This window comes from Papilio machaon, chromosome 13, assembly GCF_912999745.1.
Source record: "Papilio machaon chromosome 13, ilPapMach1.1, whole genome shotgun sequence".
NCBI lineage: Eukaryota > Metazoa > Arthropoda > Insecta > Lepidoptera > Papilionidae > Papilio > Papilio machaon.
In genome coordinates this window covers 4,273,581-4,298,470 of record NC_059998.1, presented here as the reverse complement: position 1 = coordinate 4,298,470, position 24,890 = coordinate 4,273,581, and the positions used below count along the sequence as shown (strand labels likewise).

The 24,890-nt window shown below is 34.4% G+C and overlaps 3 protein-coding genes across 4 annotated transcripts; 2 read left to right on the top strand and 1 right to left on the bottom strand.

Annotated features, from left to right (window-relative positions):
- The first annotated feature begins 10,226 nt into the window (after window positions 1-10,226).
- On the top strand, window positions 10,227-12,321 carry LOC106717853 (methyltransferase-like protein). 2 transcript variants are annotated; one of them, XM_014511782.2, is made up of 4 exons: window positions 10,227-10,368; window positions 10,590-10,742; window positions 11,077-11,478; window positions 11,996-12,321. In XM_014511782.2, the coding sequence occupies exons 1-4, from the start codon at window positions 10,289-10,291 to the stop codon at window positions 12,306-12,308; spliced, it is 948 nt and encodes a 315-aa protein (XP_014367268.2). In that variant the 5' UTR covers window positions 10,227-10,288; the 3' UTR covers window positions 12,309-12,321. The 2 variants fall into 2 exon arrangements, with proteins under 2 accessions (XP_014367268.2, XP_014367267.2); XM_014511781.2 differs by having other exon boundaries at window positions 10,246-10,516.
- Window positions 12,322-12,411: 90 nt separating this feature from the next.
- On the bottom strand, window positions 12,412-15,665 carry LOC106717856 (cytochrome P450 CYP12A2). The gene is made up of 9 exons (XM_014511786.2): window positions 15,512-15,665; window positions 15,313-15,431; window positions 14,664-14,800; window positions 14,472-14,584; window positions 14,283-14,399; window positions 13,925-14,200; window positions 13,415-13,574; window positions 13,035-13,244; window positions 12,412-12,735 (listed from the first exon to the last, which is right to left on the bottom strand). The coding sequence occupies exons 1-9, from the start codon at window positions 15,562-15,564 to the stop codon at window positions 12,412-12,414; spliced, it is 1,509 nt and encodes a 502-aa protein (XP_014367272.2). The 5' UTR covers window positions 15,565-15,665.
- A 421-nt stretch (window positions 15,666-16,086) lies between these two features.
- LOC106717712 (tripartite motif-containing protein 2-like) lies at window positions 16,087-23,075 on the top strand. Its single transcript, XM_045680430.1, has 11 exons — window positions 16,087-16,607; window positions 18,044-18,153; window positions 18,456-19,093; window positions 19,953-20,193; window positions 20,350-20,512; window positions 20,679-20,855; window positions 21,107-21,210; window positions 21,342-21,427; window positions 21,546-21,704; window positions 22,440-22,572; window positions 22,813-23,075. The coding sequence occupies exons 1-11, from the start codon at window positions 16,588-16,590 to the stop codon at window positions 23,073-23,075; spliced, it is 2,094 nt and encodes a 697-aa protein (XP_045536386.1). The 5' UTR covers window positions 16,087-16,587.
- The last annotated feature ends 1,815 nt before the right edge of the window (window positions 23,076-24,890 follow it).

Sequence of the window (24,890 nt, the reverse complement as noted above, 5' to 3'; positions counted from 1 at the left end):
TGAAAACTTAGCCTTCTGCGGCCACCGACAACTTTCTTGTGGAACTCTTTACTTCCTCCATATACAACGCTTTTTGCCAATACAAAACAGCCAATACAAAACAGCTACTGTTAATATGAAAAGTGATAGAAAACACACGTTATTAATGTGTATTTCCAATTTAATACTTTTTTATACCTGATGAAATCAACAAATCACATATGTATACAAAATGATATAGTAAACATAGAAAAAACCATAAATTACTATTACTAATCGAAGGAATGTACTCAATGCGTAAAAATATATAGCATGTAGTTCTTGTAAGTGTTTCAGAACTCGATAAGTATTAGATGTATACATTTCGTATTTCCCGTTATTTCTTTACAGAGTAAAGCTTTTATCGTTCCTCTAGACTGGTTTATCTCTACACCAATCGTCCAAAGCTTTCGTGTCAAAAGATATTCTCAAAAGCAAAAACATTTTACTTAAACTGAAAGCACCTACAATTTCGATTAACTACAGTGAGGTAAGTAGAAACGACTAGTAATAATAATTAGTACAATGCAACGTAACTCCCGTATTCATTTCGAGCAGACAATGTAAAAACGGTACGTCGGTGCCTCTGTTGCCTTAATATCCGCCGTTTCAGACTCGTAACCGGCTAACAATATTGCATTGCGTACCACGCGCTAGTTCCGTACTTATCGCGAAAGTTTCAGCCGCCGGCTGCGGGCGGCGGGCGTGGGGGAGCGCGGGGGGCACCGGCGGGCGGGGAGCGCGCACCCCCGGTGCAGTATCGATCGCGTCTGCTGCACGCTGCAGCGCTGTCTTCCGCAGATCAGTCCTTATCGTCGGCCGGAACGAGCCTCAGTGGGAGCACTAAAAAGGCTTTGCAGAGCATTCCAGAGGCGCGGCACACGCACGTCGCCGCCAGCGCTGCAACGCCAGGCCTGCAGGCGCGCTTACGCTTCGCAGACTTAAGCCTACTTATTGAACACCCCCCGAGGCACACGAGACGAGCAAACATTTAAAAATTCTAATGTTCCGGCAAATAAAAACACAGACGAGTATATGTAGACTGTGTGTTTCATGACCGGCAGCGAGGGCCCTCGAAAGCATGAAAGCTATGTCCGACATAAACTCATTTATGATATTAAAATTCGTGTGGCTTTGTGGCTAAGGTGCTTGGAACGCTCCGCACGGGTATGAAATTTATAACGAAAGCCGTAGAGCAAAGTTGCAAGCGTTGAAAATATTGTAAGCTGCACTCGTTTCGGGCAAATTAAATGAAAAACGAAGTTTCCTCGCTGGCCGACAAAGTTTGCCACTCAAGTTCGCTCGGCGGCCTGCGAGCGCGCCCACTCTGCCTCTACACTCACATTTCATACTTACCGATATGAATTAATATTCTGCCACATTATCTACTGTATTGGAAATATAAATGACAATAAAAGTAACAAAGAATAAATACTTACATCAATTTTATATGTCTTTAAGTATAATATTTAAATCTAATTTCATAATACTGAAGTATAAGTTAAAAGAAAGATAGGTAAAGTAAGGGTAAAGAAGGTAGTTTCAAACTTTTTTGATCAAACCAGTTTCGAGGAACGCAACAGATGATCTTTGTTGGACCAATACCAATTAAACACGAGTTAAATATTTGAGAAAACTTACCTAATATAACTTTAACTTATATGTACACACTGACTGTATAAGAACCTGTAATGCCAATATTGATAAAGCATCTCCTAAAAAATGTTTTGTATTATAACTTAAATTTAATTAAGTATATTAATTTAAATGGATTAATTAATGTATATAGATAATTGAATAATTTCCAAATTTTTCTATTGTTCCTTCCACATTAAGAAAATCGAGATATAAGATATTCGTATATAGTTCCGACTACAAGTCCAGTGCGCACTCCAAATAACGGGATTGTAAAAATACAAAAGGATTCGACTCCCAACACAATAAGAACTCCAAGTCTTATTATACGGGAGTCAGTCGTAGGGGTCAATACCAGATGTTCCCGATCGCACAATTGCTTGGATTTCAAGTTCAGAAATAACTTACCTTTAGATCAGACGTCCGTGTATAAATATCTAATGTAAACCGTTTATCTCTACTAATATTATAAAGAGTAAAAATTTTATTTTTGTTTTTTATTCCGCTCGGACCGAGTCACGGGGAACTGCTAGTTACTTTATAATAAAATTTTTATTTAAATTTGAAAATATACCTAATTGATATCATTTATTAAATAAACGGTATTAAAAACTTTTTGCTAAACTTAATTGACCTTTAAGGCATTTACCACTTCTGACAGAAATATGCTCATCATACTTTTTATACTACAGTACTCTGATTATGGATAGAATATTTCAAAACCTTTTGGTTAGTTAATCATCTTTATGGTTTTTAATCCATTAGTTACATCAGTTTTGCAAACAATTACTAGAAGTCGGATGTACAAAATCTTATATTAAATTGCATGTAATTTACTTTCGTCATAACATAACTTTACCGTATTCAGTTGTATGAAGCAATCAATCAGTCATTACATTAAAGAGCTTGAGCTTTTGTATCTTGAGTATTTTCCAGCGGTCTCTATTCATACCGGTATACTTCAACTCCCTATAGACGACATTTACTTATTCTTTTATTCGAATTGTATAATACAGTACTGGCATCTTCTCTCATCTTCTCTTAACTTTTATTTTGTATCTTTTGTGTCATTTAAATCGTGTAATTATTTATTCTATTTTAAAAGTATACTTTTCTATAAAAGTTATAACCACTTGCTTGTACGTGATTTCTCTATAAGTTTGAAATATACATCTGATTCGGAACTCTACTAAAATACTAATACTAAACATTAGAATCGATATTCTACTAATTTTGACATTAAAATAGTAGAATAGTATGCCTGTTGACGCTTACCAAAAATTACAGTTTCAGTGAGTCAAATCGATAGGCGGCATATACAAAGCGCTGCCTGGCTACACGCCAAGGCCCTCGACCTCGCACACTGCTTGCCCACATCACCAGCAGCCTGTAGCCACACTGTTATCTACATAACCGGCGTGTGATTACATCGCAGCCAAAGCCCCTTGAATACTCCTACTTGTTAACTTATTACCTTCGTGCCCAGATTCATAATTGAAGTTTAATATTTGATAAGGTTTGAACATTGCTCTCGCTATTGAAATTAGTAAAGAAAACGTGACATACTGCGTCGTCAATACAAATTCTTACCTTATTAAATAAACGATGAAAGTATTTATTATTATACTTTTTTTTTATACTTATTGTTATGTCGAATTTTTCCCGGTTGAGGACTGATTTGCTTTACGGTTACTTATAAAATATTTCTTGATCGAGATTAAAGACGGTTATAAAATCATGTCATTTATCTTGAACATCCAAACAATTTAACGAAGAGGATTCTCTTGTTTGTTTGTCCAAACGGAACAATTGAACTAATAAAAAAAGAGAAATTTACTATTATATTCTATTTTATACTACTCTTATAGTTTTAAATTTGTGTAGAGTGTCTTAATTAAATTACTCAGCTAAATATAACAGGAATAGGAGCTATGAAAGGAAGTAGGTGTTACCACCAAAGCTAAGTAACGGCGAAGGCGAGAGTCTATATTGCATAAACTATCAGTAAAACGCAATCTTGTCGAAGTTTCCACAGATTATGTTGTCGATAATAAACCGCGCTACTTCTATTTATTACTTTAGATTGGATAACTTAAAATTCATTCTCTAGGTACTTTAATATACTTTTAACATATAAAAATGTCTTTTTTTTATGAGTTAGTAGTAGAGTTTAGTAGTAATACACACATAATATATAAGTCTCGTATAACAAAGAGAAACCTTATAGTCATCTTGTAAGAAACGCATTTTTCCTCATATGTTTAATCCCATATTCTTCATCTTATCAAAATATAAGAAATAAACTATCCTACGAGTAAACGTTAACAATTTTTTATGTTATTTTCCTAATACTAAGTTACGATACAATCTCAAAAATGTATGTAAGCTCTTCAGTCACTGAAGCCTTGGCAATATTTGCCGCGACCGCCGCACCGACCGCAGAAGTTGGAGTTAAGCCAAATTCAATAACACGATTAAGCAGGCCCAAAAATGTTTATAAATATATCCAAACATTTGTAACTTCTGTAAAAAAACAAAATGAAACTTCAGCATTGATAATGAAACATTTTAGAATATTGTTTACACCGCAACGTTAATAATAATTAAAATATAATATACAATAATCTTCTAGGGCAGGGGTGGCCAACATGATTAGACCTGAGATCTACTGTTTACTGACGTAACTCTGTGCGATCTACAAATTTCAAAATTCTAGAAATCTGAAAGGAAACAGCATAATTTAGTACACTAGTATGTTTTGCCATGTTATGATCTACCTGACTTATAGTGGCGATATACTGGTGTGGCCAACCCTTTTTTATGCACCTTAAGAAATGTAATTTTTATTAACCGTGAGTTTTCATTGCTGAAACATCTGTATACAAAACTATTAAAGGTGACAATTATTTCTATATTTTTTTACAAATCGAATGAGAGGGATGGCAATATGTTTTTATACATGTTTTTAGCAACACGTACAAAACATATTAGTGGAAACACACGGTTACAGACATTTAGGTGGGGAAAATTATAAAGTACAAAGATATAAACATCAGTATACAAGGAAGTAAATATTGTGTCAAAATACTAGGAAAATTAAAAAAAATCAAGTAATAGTTATTGCAAAATATTTTTTTTGCTGCTGTATTTATTACTAAAACCAAGATTTCACAGAACAATATTGAATACGGTGCATTCTAAAGAGCTTCTTAAAATTGTTTTTGAATCCCTCTTTGAGATGGATTCTCAGTATTTTTAATTACTCAGTCGTCGGCCTAGTCTCGACACAATTCTCGCTTAATTTTCATTTCACCTCAACTCATTACATTTTAACTATCATTTTGATAATTTCCTAAACATGAAATATTTATACACTAAGTAAAACATAATTATACAATACAGTAGTTTTAGCTTAAATTACAAAAAACTTATTTAACCAACAGTTGAATTTTAAGAGCTGTAGTTAAGTTATAACATTTGAATAAGAACGATTTTATAATCGTGCTTAAGGACATAACTTCAGAACTTAGAATTTAAAAAGATTGTACTTTTATCGTTTGAATAAAATTCGAAATATTATCGTAAGTTGTTCGCATCGATAAAAGTATTTTCGGATTTAACTTCTTTCGAGTGAAATCGTCATTGCAAAATTTCCGGTGAACGAGTGAATTTCTCTTGTTAAGGAGGAGCGTTGGATGCCCGCCAGATGGCTCTTGTGAGGAGCACCCTTTACCTCGTGCCCGGTGCCTCGTGCCTGATGCCGCCTGCGCCTGGCTTGCTCTAATTGCTACCAACTCTTGCGTAATTATCTCAATTATGTGAAATGTTAATGTCGCTTAGCGAAACAAGTGTACAAATGTTTTCATTTTTGTCGAACAACAAAATTAACTTGATACGAGCCCATTGGCAAACGGCCCCCTGGCACTTGTAATAAAATAGAAATTGCCAGGCTATTTGATGTAATACACCATAAAAGTATCTACTTAGATTCGGCGCAGAATATTAAGTTATAACCCCGAGGCTGGGCGCTGTAATTTTGGATTTAAGCCAAAACACCATGTCTGGACGCAGTTACATTTGCACAAGCGACGCACTTATCTTCACTAATCAAGTCGGCTGTAGATAACTAATGCTATGTTTATAGATAAACAAATAGACTACTTATTTCTGATTATTCGTCTTCGTCGTCAGCTCATCCTTATCCCCACCGAGAGCCTCAGAACTTTCCCAAGTTAGGGGTGACTATGCCATAGTCACTCACGTTGGCCCAGATTTTGTCTTCTTTGAATTTCTTCGCCGATTTATGCAGGTTTCATCACGATGATTTTCTTCACCGTAAGAACCTCAGATAAATGTAAATTAAATATCGGTCCGGTTAACCACTAGGCCAGTTACTCTCTTAAAACGTATTCTTTGAAAACAAAAACAAATGAATTTCGCCCATTGCAACTCTTACTGGCCTTAACATTTCAAGTACGATTGCTTAGTTAAGCGATTTAATTACTCAATAGTACCAACATAAATATAACCGAACTTTATTTAGAAACAATACGTCTCTAATATTATTACCCAAGCGAAAATCGCTTCTTACTTTCTTAACATAGTTTAATTTTCCTACAGGTACCTTCTCAAATATTTCTATTCTTAATTTTAATGTATTTGAAAATCTAAAAGTTTCACGTAAAATTATATTATAATTAAAACTAAAATATAAAATACTAAGCTAAACTCACAAAGCGACAATTTTCTTCAACATTTATTTTTCTACAAAATAAAATTAATATACTGTAGAGATAATTCAATTTGTGTCTACTAACCGACGTTATAAAGGCCGGGATAGAGCGTTCGCGTATCGTTTTATTGGGTCCATGAAGGATAGAGGAGGCTCAACCCACTTCAGAAGGAGTACACTTGACCGCAACAGATGGCTGCGCCCCACCTACACCTACATAATATTATATCTACGTACCGTAACTAATACTGCCTATAAAATCTATCGTACCTACAAGGACACGAAACAAGGTTACGATTTATATCACAACCACATGAAAACGAATATGTACAATCTAACTAATCTTACTAATATTATAAATGTGAAAGTTTAGATAGATAAATGGATGGATGGATGTTAGAAGGTTCCTCCGGAACGGCTCAACGGATCTTGATGAAATTTGGCACAGATGTAGAACATAGTCTGGAAGAATACATAGGCTACTAATTAAGTTTTTTCAATTCCGCACGGACAAAAACGCGGGCGACAGCTAGTATATCTAGAAAAGAAAAGAACTTCTTAAATTACCAATAAAAAATACAAAAAAAGTAAAGACGTAGTAAGTATTTAACAGAGGAATACATTCGAAAACTTTGCAGTTTAGCAGTTTCTGTTGTCTACTTTTCACGGATATGTGAATAATAAATATTCATAGTTATTCAGATCTAAAGATTATGTTTTACATCAAAATATATTCGAAATATAAATAATAATCAGAACGTGCTTCAGCACTCAAATGCCTGAATAAGAATCAGTATGAAAATGAGGGTATACATTTCTTCACACGCTGCGTTGACGGTCGCTTGCTGCGGGGCTGGGAGGCAGCGACGAGATGAGATGTGCCTTCGCGGCCGGCGCAGAGTTGGCGATGCATTTCCGAACGCATCGACGTTCAATATCCGCGGGATTGTTTGTAGATCCCCCTTCCCTCACGCCCGAACCCCTCGCCCCGATATCACCGCTCTAATGGAGCTTAGTGGGGTGTCTTTAGAAATAGCCTACGCTATATTACGTGCGAACAATAAATTATCATTACGACTGTAATTATACCTTGTACATGTGACGTCAATTTATTTGCAACCAGAGATGAAACTGATGCCTTTGGAAATAATAATATAACTAATAACCGATTTGATATCCCATGTATTTTAATTACTTACTAGCTGTCGCCTGTGACTCTATCCGCGCGGAATTAAAAAAAAAACCTATTAAGTAGCCTATGTATTCTTTCAAACTATGTTCTACATCTATGCCAAATTTCATCAAGATCTGTTGAGCCGTTCCGGAGATACCTTCTAACAAACATCAATCAATCCATCCATCCATCTAAACTTTCCAACTAAAATTATAACATAAGTAATTTTTTTTTTGTACTATTTACATAGATACGTATGAAAAGTTTAAGTATGCTATGACATTTTTATGGTTGTTCCAAGCTTTAACCATCGTAGTTGCATGCTGTTTTGCTTTGTGAATAACGGTGGTCACCGACCATATACGTATGACACGCACAAAAAAGAAGATAATATGCTAACGTATTAAACGATTAATACAACTAGTATATTGACATTATTTATGACTGTTAAACATTTTTGTATCAAAAAAGTATTCAGAGTAGATCCATATCCTATTTTCCAAAAAGCGAGTGACTGGCATATGTACCAGACGTTAGTTCCAAAATCGACAGCACAACTTGTACGTCGCTAGAACTTGGTTGTAATGTTTGCGCACACGAGATGTACGAACACGATTCATGTTAAATTTGAACGTTCAATTTACTCAAGTTTTAATGTAACAGTCGATGAAGTTCGTTAAATATATGCCCTTAATTATGTTAGCTTCATTAAAGTTATACGGCTTGGAATCGAAGTATAAGGAGATAAGAACTAAGTAATACATATGTACATATAAGTATAATAATGTATAGGTGTTAACTGGATATAGATTTAGGCTCATTTTTTATCCAATACGTGCTGCGTGCATTTTCATAAATACTATGTCACCCGGGGATAACTCCCCAATAGTAAATTTTTTCAAATACTTTCAGAAGTTCTATGCAAACAAGCCTATTCAATGCAAATAATCACATAAAAATCTCTATATAAAATCAAGTATAGATTAACATAAAATAAAGTAGTAATTCTTATACTTAAGCCACACGTTAACTCATTCCCTTGGATTCTTAATTCAAATAGAATTCTTCGATTAGCCTTTCTGGATTTTCTAAATTATTACAAAATCGACAACATATATAGTCTATTTTCTATCTCCGTAGTCTACATTTTTATTGTAGGTAACTCTTTACTACTTATATTATTTAAAATCTTTCTCGGTTTCTTCTTTCACAATACTCTGTGTAATTTGTAACCGCATAATTTAAAAATTCAAAAGTGCAATTTTCTCTGATCGAAAAACATCGCAGTTGACGAGACAACTCGTACCGAAACTTTTCAACCAAGATAGATAAAAGATTCAGTCTTCGATAGTTTATTATTCGAAGTTGTTGGTTTTGATGCGTTTACAACGGAAAGGGTCGGAACGAAAAACGAGTGATTCGAATTTGCAACTTTTGATATTGTTATGTCGCAACTCATATTAATTTTAATCAGAACTAGTATAAAGTCTGTAGAAAAGAAGTATATAAAAGTATATTATCCATCTACTAATCAAACCTTTTTCGCTGAACTTAATAGTCATCATTCTGATTGCCGACTAATGTTCACTTTTATATTATACTAGCTGTCGTCCGCGACTTTTAAAAAAACGTAATAAGTAGCCTATGTGTTCTACCAGACTATGTTCTACATCTGTGCCAAATTTCATGAAGATCCGTTGAGCCGTTCAAACAGACATCCATCCATCCATCTATCTAAACATTCGCATTTATAATATTATTAATAAGTAAGATTTGAAGTAAAAGCATGTGTAATATAAGTATTAAATAGATACGTATAAAAATTGGATAGTGCTATTGTATATCAAAAACTTTAAACTTTCTTGGTTTTTCTAACTATAAGTTTTCAAATGGTAGATTTGTAAAAAAAGGAAGTTTTTTTTCAGCAATACGTTTTCTGTCTTCATCCACACTTACTTTCTACGTTTAGGCGACATAAAGTTTAACACGAAGCTATTTCGCTTGTGGGAAGTCGTTAATGATCCGAAGAATCGTTTTTATGATGTTTGCTTTGATCAGAAAACAGGATCAAACATCGTTTATGGCCCCATAATGTCAAATTCTGTAACAAATAGGATATACCATACCTACATTTGAAATACATATAAACTAGAAAAATTACCTACAGACCCAAATAAGTTTATTGGCCAATAAATAGGAAATGTTTAAAGAAAATACTAAAAGTTAACGTGAAGACAAAAATATTATGTCAGTCTCTTAATTTTTTTGTTATGGTCTAACTCATTTGTTGTTTTTCGCAGTTAAGTTAATGTACTATGCTAGCTTTCGTTATAAATAAGTATATACTTGTTTATTTATAATTTGTGAAAATAGTCTATTTGTGTTCTAATTTGGACTTAAAGCTTTCGCGTACAAAAACGGTCAAAGGAGATTTGATTGAGATTTGAAGGAATTTGGAGTAACATCAAGCCATCTTGACTGAATAATATACAACCGGTGGTTGAAAACATTTATTTGATTTTAAATCAAGTTAATGTGAACATTTTATTAAATTAAGTTGATTAATAAAAGTTGTACGAAATAATTATCTTTGCCCAAATTGTCATTTTGACAATTGTCTGTTATAAATTTTAGGTTATGTCATATGTATTTTGTTGTGAATTGTGATCGTGTTAGTTATCGCTAGAATTTTTTTTTTAATAATAAATATTTACTGAATTAAAACCTTAATGGATCCGACTGATACAAGACCGCAGTTTGGAAATAGATTTCTCGAAAATGTGGACGAGGTCTTCAAGCATAATGCTTGGTACTATTTTTCATTTGACAAAAAGATTTTGTAAGAGTTTAAAAAAGTGTGATGTACGAATGTTAGAGAATACAAGATATCGCAAGAAGCCTCCCGGGGGATCTAGATATTTAAATGATAAACAATACCTCTATGAATTTAATGCTTGGTAGTACACTTTTACGGCTATTGACGTATTCTGGCATTAATTTTAATTAATACAGCGTGATATCAAATTTCAGGGATAACGTACAATGGGACGAAGAACAAGAAAAGGCTGCTCAAGAAAAGGTTGAAAAAAATTCTATAGTAACATTTACTGAGGACCGCTTAAAAGATTTAGAAGAAAATGCAGACAAACATTGGAATGCATTTTATGACATACATCAAAATAGGTAAATAGCGTATAAAATCTCACTAACAGTTCAATAACTGATAATGTCTTTATATGTATAAAAGAAAGTCATGTTAGTTACACTATTTGTAACACAAGATTGGCCGAACCAATTTGGCTTAAAATTGGTGGGGTCATAGCTTAGAATCAGGAGACAGACATAGGATTTTTTCCATTGCCTTTCATTTTAATTCTGATGGATGGAGTTATAGGCAAAAGCTAGTTTATAATAAAAAAGGGAATATATTTTCTGTATACATACAACCACTGGCATGATCAAAAATCAGTTGAAAATTATGACATCTGTCTAACATCCTTGTTTTTTTTCATTTCAGATTTTTTAAAGATAGACACTGGCTTTTCACAGAATTCCCAGAACTAGCACCTGACAATCCGTCAGCTCCTGAAAGAGTATACCCAGATAACCAAAACACTAGTTCTGTAAAACCAAACACATCCGATGATAGCAAGCGTTTTATTTTTGAAATTGGATGTGGAGTTGGTAATACTATTTTTCCTATCCTACAATACAGTCAAGACCCCAATTTATTTGTTTATGGATGTGATTTCTCATCAAAAGCAATTGAAATTATGCAACAAAATGAACTTTATAATACAAAGAGATGTAATGTGTTTGTATTGGATGCAACTGTTACGGACTGGGAGGTGCCATTTAAGGAAAATTCTATAGACATAATAGTCTTAATATTTGTGTTATCTGCAATAGATCCCGCTAAGTGAGTATTACAAATAGTTTTATAGTTTAATAGTCCACATATTGTAAAAGTCATATTGGTCATAAATTTTGCAAAAAGCATATTTCTATGACATGATAATTTTGTAATTAAGGTAGAAAAAAAATCATAATCGGCCTCCGACTAATGCCACATATTGTAGGTTGACACAAAAGTAATTTTATTAAAATTGTTGTTTAATTTAAAAAAGTAATATTTAAGACATAGGTAATAATTACTGAAATAATTATAATAATCAAGCTTTTGGCTGCGATTTCGTCCGTGCGGAATTAAAAACAAACTTATTAAGGAGCCTATGTGTTCTTCCAGACTAATCAGTACCAAATTTAATTGAAATCCATTCAGCTGTTTTGGAGATACATAATAACAAAAATCTATCCATCCAAAATTTCAGCTTTATTTGTGGTATAGCTAAACAACATTTGTATGTTGATAAAAATTTAGTAAAGCATTGATTTTAATCATTTAAACTATAATAGAAATAATTATTATATTCCAGAATGCCGGGACTTATTGCAAATATATACAAATATTTAAAACCTGGTGGTTTAGTTGTGTTCCGGGACTATGGAAAATATGATTTGGCACAACTTAGATTTAAAAAGGGCCGTTGTATTTCTGACAATTTCTATGCTCGAGGAGATAATACGAAAGTTTACTTTTTTACTCAAGAAGAAATAAGAAATTTATTCACATCTGTCGGTTTTATAGAGGAGCAAAATTTAATTGATAGAAGATTACAAGTCAATAGAGGTAAAATGCTTACAATGTATAGAGTTTGGATACAAGGAAAATATAGGAAACCTTTATAAAGAATATTATATGACAAAAATATATTTAATATAAATGATATGATAGCTTATGTAAGTTTAAAATTTTTTTAAATATACATATTTCTTAATTTTAAATGATTTTTTAAATATGTTCAAATTTGAAAAAATACGGTTTTTGTAGTTGATTCATAACTTTTAATACAACTTTCATTGGTGGTCCATTCCAGCTCACTCGTACTTCTTGTAATAATCTTCTTATGAACGTTTCAATTTCCATTTCTGCAATTCTTCTACCAATACAACTTCTAACTCCAAAACCAAACGGTTGAGTAATCATTGGATGAGCGTTGCCATAGTATAATGGATCCATTTTATCCACTAACCATCTCTCTGGTATAAATTCCATCGGTCTTGGATAATGTTTTTCCATTTTAGACAAAAATTCATTAGGTGCTATTACATCAACCTGTAATTAAGTAATAAAAATATGATGTCATACATTTCTTACTTGTTTAGTTATTTAATTTCAAACCAGTCCATCGGTTTAGTTTGGAAAGGATAAACTCACATACATGCCAAAAAATTTCACCTTTAGTCAGTTGATTATATAGACAATTAAAGCCGCTAATTTTAGTCTTTCTTCTTCGTCCATGCATCTTTTCAGACTGGTCGTGGTCATCAAGTATCGTGGATTCGCTTTACGCCGCCACTCCTCCCTACTCTCTGCTTTTTTTTGTATGTTTTGTGAAATTTTAACCAACTTACCCCTTTTGGAATGACATATCCACGAACTATATGTTCCTTAGTAGTTCTTCTTAAATTTGCAGGTAATATGGGATATAACCTCATTGATTCTTTAATGCACGCTCTCAGGTACTGATTGGGTTTATCAGAAAGCATTTTTATACGTAATTTTTCCTGCACTTTTGGATTTGATGCCAAATTGTAAAGTAGAGTAACAGTCGTAAAACTAACCTAAAATATAAAAAAAGAAAGAATTTTAAAATACCTACATAATGTTTAAACAGCCTTCATCACTTATTGACATGTTTATATTTCTTTTCATGAAGTTTACATTTTTTTTGTCAATAACATTGGATTACCTTACAATGTAAAACAAATAATGATAATCTTTAAATACCCACCGTATCTATTCCAGCTAAGAGCATTTCATTCGCCATCAAAATGGCTACTTTCTCGTCAATCGCCAACAGCTTTTCTATGATGCTTTTGTCTTCATCTGGTATATCGTAGCCACGTTCGTAAATTTTTTGTTTTGCCTCCTTTATGTAACTTGCACTAGTTCTTTAAAAAAATTACACAATAGTCAAGGGTCTGTAGCTTTAAATCTTTATCCATATATGAAAATTGAAGTGTCTGTATGTTATATCGAAAAAAAATTATACTTAATATTTCGCAAACATCATATATTTCGTTTCTTAAAACCCAGTGATCTCTATATATGGAGAGGCTATAAACCGTGATATTTCATGCCTATTCAATTTTCGTTATTTGGACGCTGACGGTTGCTGACGGTCAGGAATTTCCCAAGGTTTTCCCTTCCAACCTATCCATTTATAGAGATCGGAGTAGTTATAACGAAAAGTCATTTTGTTTCAGCTAATCTCCAAATTATGCTTATTCATGATACATACTCCCATTGCAAATCCAACGTTTTTATCATTTTCTTCAAGGTTGGTGTTTCAAAATATCGCCAAACACTCGGAGAAAATTCCAATTTATATGCAAGATCTATTATGTCTCGGGCACATTTTATTAGTACTTCAGCTTTTTGATTATCAACGTCGTCACGAAGACATCCTAATTTTTTTCCTAATCCAATGTATGCAACTGATTCTAGCGACCATTTCGTTACTTCTTTATCGAAATTACATCGTAGATACTCTTCTTTATCTTTTAATTTCATTAACCTGTAGAAATATTATTTGATGGTTTGAATGCAAAAACCGAAAAGTCGTTATTTTCAAAATATCGATTATTTGACTACCTCACCTTTCAATCATTTCTTTGGAAATGTCGTCTAAAGCTGGTGCATACAGTTTCACTAATTTAGGTTTCAAAAAAATTGGATTTACTTTTGTACGAAAATCTCTCCATTTTTCTCCTTGTCTGCAAACAAAAAACAATTGAGATTTTTAGGAAATCACTGAGGAACTAGCCACTTTTATGCCGCGTACTTACGCAGCGGTCAATCCGAAAAGTCCATTGTAAAGGTCTTTTCGTACCTCTTCTTGATAGTATGTTATAGTGTCAAAACTTGGTCGCAGAGGAGTCGCTTCTTCAGCTTTATAAACCTAATTAAGAAGTAAATTGGATATAGTTATAAATACCCTATTGTACTCATATCTTATAGTAAATATATTGATTTTTTACCTGATCGAAATCTTCTGGATTAAACAAGAGAACCATATTCGCTCTGGCAAATATGCCATCCAGTTTTACTACATTTCCAAAGTGTTTGTGTAAATGCTGAGCTAAATCTACAAAATTTGCTTTCGGGCCAATAGAACCTGAAGTTAGGTAAGTAAAATAAGTAATACATTATGACTAAATGGAGGTCACCTTGTGATAAAGGAACTGGATATTCCTTACAACTTCCTAATACTAGATTTAACATTAATAATATAGCTTAAAATTTTAGCACTTATTTTTAGGTTTTCTATCGTAGCTGCCGCTCAACATTTTCAGGCTTTGTCAAACCACTACTGGACAAAGGCCTTTTACAGTATGCGGTCCTGCGTTTTCTACATCCAGCGACTTCCTATCCTGTCGTCCTCAATCATGTTATTAATATCAGAAAATTAAGTAGCGATAATACATTACAATATACATTTATTTAAGAGAAAATGATTTGGTTAGTGGAGTTGCGAGTTTTAATTTGGTAAATTTTTAATCGTTGGTTTCTGGGATCAAAACCCCTTAATATAATATAAAACATATTGTATAGAACATATTGTTATCGTTATTTTGTCAATGGGATTTTGGTCTCAGAAACAAAGGATAAGTAAGATAAAATACCCACCTATAATTGGCATAAAATGATGAATCGGTCCCAAAAACGGTAATGATGACAACCCAGGTATAGATTCGAACGGCTTTGGTCCGTTGGAAATACTTAAATACTTTGTCCTCTTAACATATCTAGAATATAATTAAGGTAAAAAAGGTGAGTAGTAAAATTGAATTAAAATTTAAATATGAAATTATAAATTAAAATATACCTAAACGTGCAATTGTTAGTTGCAGCGGAAAGCGATTGGTATTTATTTAACATTTCGATTGATTACGACGTTTGTAAGAATGTTTAACAATCATAACAAATTATTAGACAATATACGAGCGAATACTACGTACGTTATGAACACAAATAGATTAATTTATATGACCTTCATCTTAGAATTCTATCTATACACATTTTATCTTTTGGGTGATAATGATTAAAAATACGCTAACATTTTACACTATTTAATAAATAATAATCGAATAGATCAATGTGAAATACTTTAAAATCCCTAACATCATTATTTACTAAATTAAAAAATATATATATCATACATACTACATATATATGTACAAATTGAAAACGCAAGGAGAAGGAACAAAAGTACTTGATATATTTATTTCCTCGAGGAAATGCTTAAAAATATTGATGCAGAAATAAGTTTCATGAAAAATTTAATTCCTTTTTATAAAAAGTTTAGACCGCATGGCCTAAACAGTTTGTATCCGCGACTATAAATGTAGCTTCTTAATTTTATAATGTCATTCGCAATTGACAGTTGACGTTATGTTTTGTAAGGTTAATGGTTGACATAAAAATAGTTTTGATAAATATTTGGAAACAAAACCTTCCAAATATAGAATAACTAAAAATGAAACATTAGTATCGTGGTATTTAGTGGGCTGAGAGTTAGATTCGCTAGTTATTATGTCTTAAAATTGGGGTTAATTCAATAATAGTCGATACTTCTTTGTCATGAGCATAGTTTTCCTATAATATCGATCGATTACGAAAGAGAATTTGCTTCAAATTCTAATGTTGGATTGGCTTGGGAATTACATACTACATTGAAGTGAACCATATCAAGAAGTACCTTACCTTGCGTATATATTTGTTTTAAATTAGTAGAAGGGCAGGCGTGAGTTATTACAAAGATGTGTTTGATCTTACGATTCTGCTCAAGTCTGCAATAATATTTATTGCTTAGAATAAAGCTTTAATTCGGTCATAGACTAATCTTAGAAAATGAGATAAATTGTATGTGTGTAGCAGCAGCCAGTATTGGAATTCACGTCCATGTATTGTTGCTCGTTTCTGTAAGTACTATGAATATTCAAATACTTATTTAATATCATACCATCAGTGTTATATTAGTTTTAGTTAAACATTTTTTTATTTGCTATTTGTAGCATTTTATTTAAGAGCACTTATCTACAACATCTACTTGACAAGAATAACAAAAACGTAACTTTATTTACGTAAAATAAATAACACTAACTTAATTTTTAGTTGCGTAAAATCATGTTAATTTTCACCATACAAGTAGATACTAACACCTGTTACATGCAGTCCCTATTTGAGAATACAAATAGACAAGATAACTGTCCAGGTCAATGAACTTTGTCTTGGTTGTTTGTTTGACAAAGTTTTGAGGATCACCTGTAACATGAGATAGCTGGTGTTTGTGTATACACATGTGCTTTACTTATCTTAGTTTGCTTCTAATCATAGTGGGAAAGGTACCTAACCTAATTAAAAAATATCTTAATGTACCTTCATTGTTAGAATTTTTATGTTAATAAATTAGAAAATATTCATAAAATAGGTAATAATAACTTAATTTTCTCACTTAAAAATTTATTTACATTTACATTGAATATAAAGTCATTGTTACATTTTTTGAATTAAAAAATTTCAAGTGATTAATTGAGTTAAAAATATTTTCTTCTAAATGCAATTCAAAATGTCTGCACTATTAAATTGTTATTTATAAAAATGTGACTAATAGTCATGTAATACATGACAAGCACATTTTGAACTTCATTCAATTGAAGGCAATAAAATAAATGAACAATCTGCACCGATTGATGATTCACAACTCACAGTGCTCAGTACAAATTATCTCTTATTAGCAGACTGTAAACAGGTTAGAGCAAATTATTTTAATTTATGCAACAACTTAATTAGATATGACAACAGATTGCGATGGTGTTTTAGCATTTTTTTTTTACATTTAAGGTAAAAATAATGTTTTATTAAGCACTAGTCAATTCAAATTTTACAAAATTCAAAATGCTTTGTTTGCTTTGTTTTTTTTTATACAAATATGTTTTGTACACTTATTTACCAGTTGAAAATCAGATAATTTCTTCAATTACAAACAATTATTTTTCCATTGGTTAATATAGTTTACATGTATGTTGTTAATCAATTATTGGTTTCTTTTTTCCTGTTAATTATAGCAATATGGTTATGTAGTACCACCTACAGTATTACAAAGCTTTCAAACCTATCACTGTAAAGTACTGTCAAAACATTTGTGTAAACTTGATGTTTTCGGTGTCAATGTATTTAAAATGTTGCTGGAGTATATTGCCGTTAAATAAGTTAAAAATGAAGTTTTTAGCTTCATTAAAAGTAAACTTTATTCTTTTAGTGTATTTGTTAGAAGTGAACCCAGGGAGTTGGTGGCATTTAATGTGTTAAAGTTTTGGTAGTTTGAATGCATTACAATTATTAAAACATTTGCCAGCTCACGACTGGGCGTCGGGATGGCGAGCATGAGTTCGACGCTCGTCGAGACGGTCTCCATCAACTACGAAGACTTTAATGAGAGCTTCCTCACATGCGGCACATGTCTATGTTAGTACACATCTCATTTTACCTTTATCTTATCTACACATTGATTGTTGCACATTTGAACAGCACATTGAAGCATAATAAGTATATCTGAGGCACCAAATTCATGTCAAATGCCAATAATTTACAGACATCATGATGTTTTCTGACTCAATAGATTGTCTAATTTTATTTTAAAACATAATGTCATATTAGAAAACTTTCTTTGTGTCTCTAAAAGTGCAGTAACTATGTGAATTAATTTTCTTAAAATATAAATTGTTATTGTATAGTAATGTAACTTATGATATGTTAATTCTTTTCAGGCACTTATGATGGAGGCGAGCATACTCCAAAGCTTTTGCCGTGTTCACACACAGTCTGCCTGCATTGCCTTACTCGAATAGCTGCATCGCAAACCAGAGACGCGGGTAGTTTCCGATGTCCCATATGCCGCGAGTTGATCACAATACCGCGCGGGGGCGTCCCGGCATTACCGCCTTCGTTCCTCGTTAACCAGTTGTTAGATTTGATGGCGAGACAAAGAAGAGAAGTGATACCCCAGTGTAGTTCTCATCCGGGAAGAGAGTTGTTGTTTTGTGAGACTTGCGACTGCGTTTTCTGTCGGCACTGTGCCGACGGACCTCACAGCGACACGCCCTGTGATCATACCGTAGTGCCATTTTCGATTGCCTTAAAGAGAATGTCTGAGATATTGTTGTATAGAGCCAATGAGTGTCTTAGTAAGCTGGGCTCCGCTAGGGACGCGGTAGCCAGTGAGTTGAGAAGACTAGAGGCGGCGGCCACAGCTGCTGAGGAGGCCATTGATAGGCATTTCACAGAGCTCAAGGCCGCTTTAGACAAGCGGCACAGTGAACTGAAGTCGGCCGCAGCCGCAGCGGCCACACATAAAAGAAAGCTGCTTGAAGAACAATTGAAGTTGATTGATGCTGAAAAAACTAAAGTAAGTGCGACTCATTTTTTTGCCTAGATAACCTAGATAACAATTTATTGAAGGTTTGTGATCATTGATTTTACTTGGATAACAAAGACAAGTACTAGCAATTTTGCTGTCAGATCTTACCTTGCACATTACTAGCTTAGAAGGCTAATGTCAAAGAATGCCTAGAAATATCTGGGGGAGCAAGGTTGGATTATATGTGGTTTATAATAGTAATAAGGTAAATAGAATAATAGTCATAACATTTATGGCTTCATCAGCCTCAATAATTTCTGCCCTAAGAAGGTAGCTAAGAATTCTTTAGTTTCATGGGCGGTTGTTATAAAGTTTATGAAGGAAAATGATCTTATGTCAGAATTGTAAGTCATTAAAAATATCCGACATAAGAAGAAATTGTCATTTGTTGTGTTGTGTAATTAATAGCTAAGCTAGTTATCTTATGGGGAGCTTTTATTAACAGTTACTTATGAAGGTGTTTTAAGCCTTTGAATCCAACTACTGGCTACGCTGTTCTTAGACTTATATGGCTTCTGTGAATGAATTACAATAGTTTAACTATTATTTTAAAAGTCAATTAACATTTATAAATACAAACTCGTTTCCTATTTTTCTCATGTCTTAACACCATTAATTTAATGTTCACACAGCTTTTTTAGGTATAGATGGTTTATCGCTATTTGAAATGAATTCTTTTATTGTGTCACCTTGCTAAGGTTTATTAAACCAACTTGCACTCTTTAGTCCGCGCCTTTGAAGACCAAACAGATCCCAATTTATCATATTCGATAACTTGCTAGAACTCGCCAGAGTTGGTAGCCGTGAATGTCTTATGTTATGTTTAATAGGTTGGTACTTGTTGTAGGTGGAAGCAGAATGTTCAGGTTTACAGCAGCAAGTGGAAGTGCGCGAGGTGAGCAGTCGGGCGGCTGCGCTGGGCGCGCGGCTAGGCGACGCGGCTGCACTAGCCGAGCCCAGAGAGAACGCATTCCTAGCTGTTGACTTCGCGCACAATGACGCCCAGCAACGGTTCGTCGAAGCCCTAGCCGAGCTGGGTCGGGTGCGGACCAGTACCACCTTCCCCGGCTTGTGTACATTGCAATTAGGTCAGTTGTATAAAACTGCTACTCATGGGTGTCGCCAGGGAGACTGGCTATGGAGGCAACAGCCCTTCCTATAAATCCTCAGTGTAAACTACTTTGTTTGTTATGTACATTCTAGAGGAACGTTGCAGTTGTTTTAACGTTTGCAATGTTGCGTAGAGTCAGTGTGCGTGTGCGGTCTGGAGGTGGCGGTGGTGTTGCGCACAGTGGACTACCACGGAGAGCCGCGCAGCACGGGCGGAGACCCCGTCAGCGCCGCCGCCACGTTAGACGACGCGCCTCTACCCTGCGCCGTCACAGACCTCGATACTGGATTATACAGGTCACTATGAATTATTTTTTTGGATAAACTCAAAAACTGCTTAACTGATTTTTATTATTCTTCCACCAAAATAACTCTTCTATTAGAAAGGAATGATATAATTACGATGATTATTGTAGTAAAATACTTGAGGAGCTCGGCAACATCCATCATTAATTGTATCCAGGATCACGATGCGGCCGTGGAGCGCGGGCGCGATCAGCGTGCGCGTGCTGGTGTTCTCGCGTGCAGTGCGCGACTCCCCGCTGCGCGCGAGCGTGCTGGGGGCCGCCGCGCCGCTGCTCGTGTGGGGAACACGCGGCACCGGCAAGGACCAGCTCAGTCAGCCCGTCGCCGTCGCCAGGTACCGACATACGTACACGCACACATTACTCTTCTCAAATATCCTGTCGGCATCATCGGTGCGTTGCACAATGCCCTCCACCTATATCTCGTTACCCCCCAACACACCTAATATTGTGTTTTGTGTTGTGAGTGATCGAACTTTCAGCTGTCTGATATCTGAAAACTACGTGGCGATGCTTTTATATTTATGCCCTTTACTGCTATATTTATTGTTATTTCAGAAGTTTACTGTACAAATACATATTGCAGGTGTCCGAAGCGTCGTGAAATATATGTACTAGACGCGGGCAACTCCCGAGTGAAGGTGTTGGACGATGAAACGTTCGCTTTCAAAACTCACATAGTTAACGAAGGTAATTTGAACATGTCCACAATTTTATGACTTTTTTGAACACAGTGAAATATCAAATAGTATTTAAATTGTTGGGAAAGTTGCAGGCGATAGTATACAATATAATTAATAGTGTGTTATGTGGTGTGTGAGGTCTGTCGGGGCGCAGCTGCACTGGTATCGCGGTGACGGCGGAGGGAGTGGTCGCCGTCAACTGGAGGACTAGGACCTTGACTGAGGTTGAATGAAGATTTAATTAATTATTTAATAAATCAAAATAACGTTGACTTAAGAAGAGCGTAATCATGTGTCGTGTGATGGTGTGTCATGGTGTCATAGTGTGTCATGTTGTGTCAGGTGAGTGTGGACGGGTGTACAGTGCGCACGGTGAGATCAGAGCGGCTGGTGGAGCCGGTGGCTGTGGCTGCAGATGTTGCCTCACGCCGCCTCGCTGTGGCAGACAACGGCGCACGCGCAGTCTTCATATTTGACGCACATGGCAACATCGAAAGAGAGGTACGTCATATCAATGACATTATGTCACTTTGACAGATAGATTATTGTATACCGATAGGATAATCGCCATTGTATTAAAATTTGTGCAGCGTCCCTATTGGGAGTAAAATACATCAAAAATCTCAAACTAACTTTGACAAAATTATCGATGAAGGCGCTTGTCGCAAATATTCACGTCATTAGTCAAATTAAATTATGACAGCTCACTAGCGCCCTCCTGTCTACGTCAAAAATGTTTAGATCCAGTGTATAGTGTAACTGTCATACATTTTTTTATTTTATTTTATGTCATTTTCACATACCTATATGAAAAAACCAACCGCGACAGTAGCGCCCCTCATCGATTCAGATATCCTTTTTTGACTGTAACTGTTTTCATTCGTGAATCTATTAATTCTATATGACTGTTAAAATAAATTATAGGCTGCAATAACGCCAACTATGTTTATTTCTGGGATTTATTTTTCAATTAAAATCAGTTCATTTCTTTCTTTGAGGTTAGAAATGTTTTAATCTGTTTGTAATGTCAGCTAACAGTTTTAAAGTCATAAAAGGTTGCTGATAAATGTTGGTGATAATAAATAGGAAAACTGAATTAATTAAGAAACGGCTTAACTCGCGTTTCTTAATTAATTTATTATGATGTCTCACGAAAGTTTAAACAATTTAATAGGAAAACTGTCTATTTAAATTGATTTAATTGTTTTGCTAATGTTCACTGTAATAACTTCACAGATCGGTAGCGGCGAGCTGGGTCTGGTGGGCGGGCTGGCGCTGTCTGGTGACATGGTCATCATCGCGGATGTGGCAGTACGGATCTATGACCTGCAGGGTAACCTGCGCAATACCATCGCACCCGTACCCAAAGGTAAAACACGGGATAACAATTTGTATGAAACCTTACATTTCAAGATTTTAGATAGTAAAAAGTTAGCCAGTTTTTTTTTTCAAACAATGAATAATACATTAATGCATAATACACTTAGTAGTCAATGTTTGGGTAGGCGATGTGTGACATTGAGTGACTATGGGCTGAGGGATATTCCTAAATGTAAAATTTGTGACGTAATCAATTGCTGGTTCCTAATTGATGAGTGTGTGTGTGCAGGCAGGGGAGGGTACGGGGGCGTGGCGCTGGAGCGGAGCGAGGTGGAGGGTGCGGGGGAGGGGGAGTGTGTGATAGTGTGCACGCGGGCGGTGCGGGGGCGGCCGGCGCTGGTGGCGCTGGAGGCGGGCGGGCGGGTGCTGGCCGCGTGCGAGCTGGCGGAGCGCAGACCGCGGCGGGTGGCGGGCCTGGCGCTGTTGCCGCGGCGCCGCGCGCTGCTGGCCGACCTCGCCGGGGACTGTCTGCGTCTGCACTCCTACTGGTGAGGTACGTCCTCACACCATACACACACTTCTACACAAACATGGAACTTGATGCATTTTAGAATATACAGTTCTCTATAATAGTAGACCGAGCCTGGCTTTCCTTGTATATTTGGCATTTCGATATCACCGATACTGCACGAAGTGTATGATACGTGAAGATAATCTATATTCAATGTTTATATATATAACTCTACCTGTCGCCCGCGACTCCGTCCGACCGGAATTAAAAAAATACTAATTAGTATGCTCTCCTAGACTATGTTCTACATCTATGCCAAATGTCAACGAAATCCATACAGCCGTTCTGGAGATACCTTTAAACAAACATTCAATCATCTAAACATTTGCATTTATAATATTAGTAAGACTAGTCGCGTTTAAATAAAATTATTAAAAACAATGTTTTACTCGTAGAACTTTTTTTGTATTGAAATTATTTTTTTTAACATCTAAGTGGTATGAAAAATAAACGATTTAAAGAATTTTTTTATTATTTTCCAGGTGATAAAATAAAACGATTGGAGGAGAAAAAAATTGCAGGGCGAAGGTGAATTGAATTATAAACGAATTTCATACTAGTCCTATATTGTAACTGGGAGTCAATGTTGGCCATATCCCGCACCCGCAGCGGAACTTACCAAAGCACCGGCGACGTCGCCAGTATTTCTTTTACGATATTCTTAGTACTTACAGTATTTATATACTTTTAATTTACTAAATTACTTTAATTTTAATTTTTAAGTCATCTAGTAGTAAAAAAGCGGTTGAAATTAAACAACATCCTCTCTGCTGATAATACACGACTTTAATTCTGACGACTGCCTTTTCGTTTAAGTCGTGAAGTTAATATTTCGTCAGTAGAATTTACTCTGTTACTATTTGACAATATTCGCGACTGATTTTTTTTTAGTATATTTTATTTTGCATTAGTTTGACAACTTTTTTTACAACGAAATTTATTTTTTATCGATTTTAGTGTATTTTTTTATTTGACACTTGTGATTTTATGTAGGAATATTGTTTTCTCACCACGTAGTATCAACTACTAGTCAAATAAATCTACATAAAAGTCATGTCGAATCAAAAAAACTACACTTTTTTTTATTTAACTAGTCTATACTAATTGCATTTATATATTAATTTATAATACGTAAAGTGGGACTTAAATGACATAGTTTTTTTTTTAGCTTGTTTTTTCAAAATGAAAAACAATTGAAACGAATTTTCCGAGCGTTAGTTTTTTTTTTAAGAAATAAACTATCAATTATAGAATAGAATCACTTTGGTTTTTAAACCACAGGGTATATTTTCCGGCATAAAGTTTACTCGGTATTATAAAAAAATCTAGACAACACTAACACAACAATGACATTGGACAATATTCACGTATTTACATAAAGAGTAGGTAATGTTCTTCTAGAATACATATAGAAATCACCAATAAACAAATAAGCTGTTACCACTTTTATCCCTTTACTTATACGTAAAAAATATAACCTAAAAATTAAATATGCACAATTGCTGGCCATAAAATGCACAATTGCTCTTGTTTTTTCAATAAAAATCTCCTTTTATCACGTTACGGAATTAAAATGTTTAAATCAGTTGTTTTTACCAGTCATTTTGTAAATCAATTCGCGCGTCAGAATCATTCCCTTTTCTCTAATGAGGTTTTATGAAAAAAAAACGTTCTTAAAATAGCTCTGGCATGTTAAAAAAAATATATAAGCATAAATCAATTTTAAAAACAAAAAGAAAAAGAAAAGAAAATATAGTTCAAATTGTAAAACAAATAAGAACATTACTGATTATAAA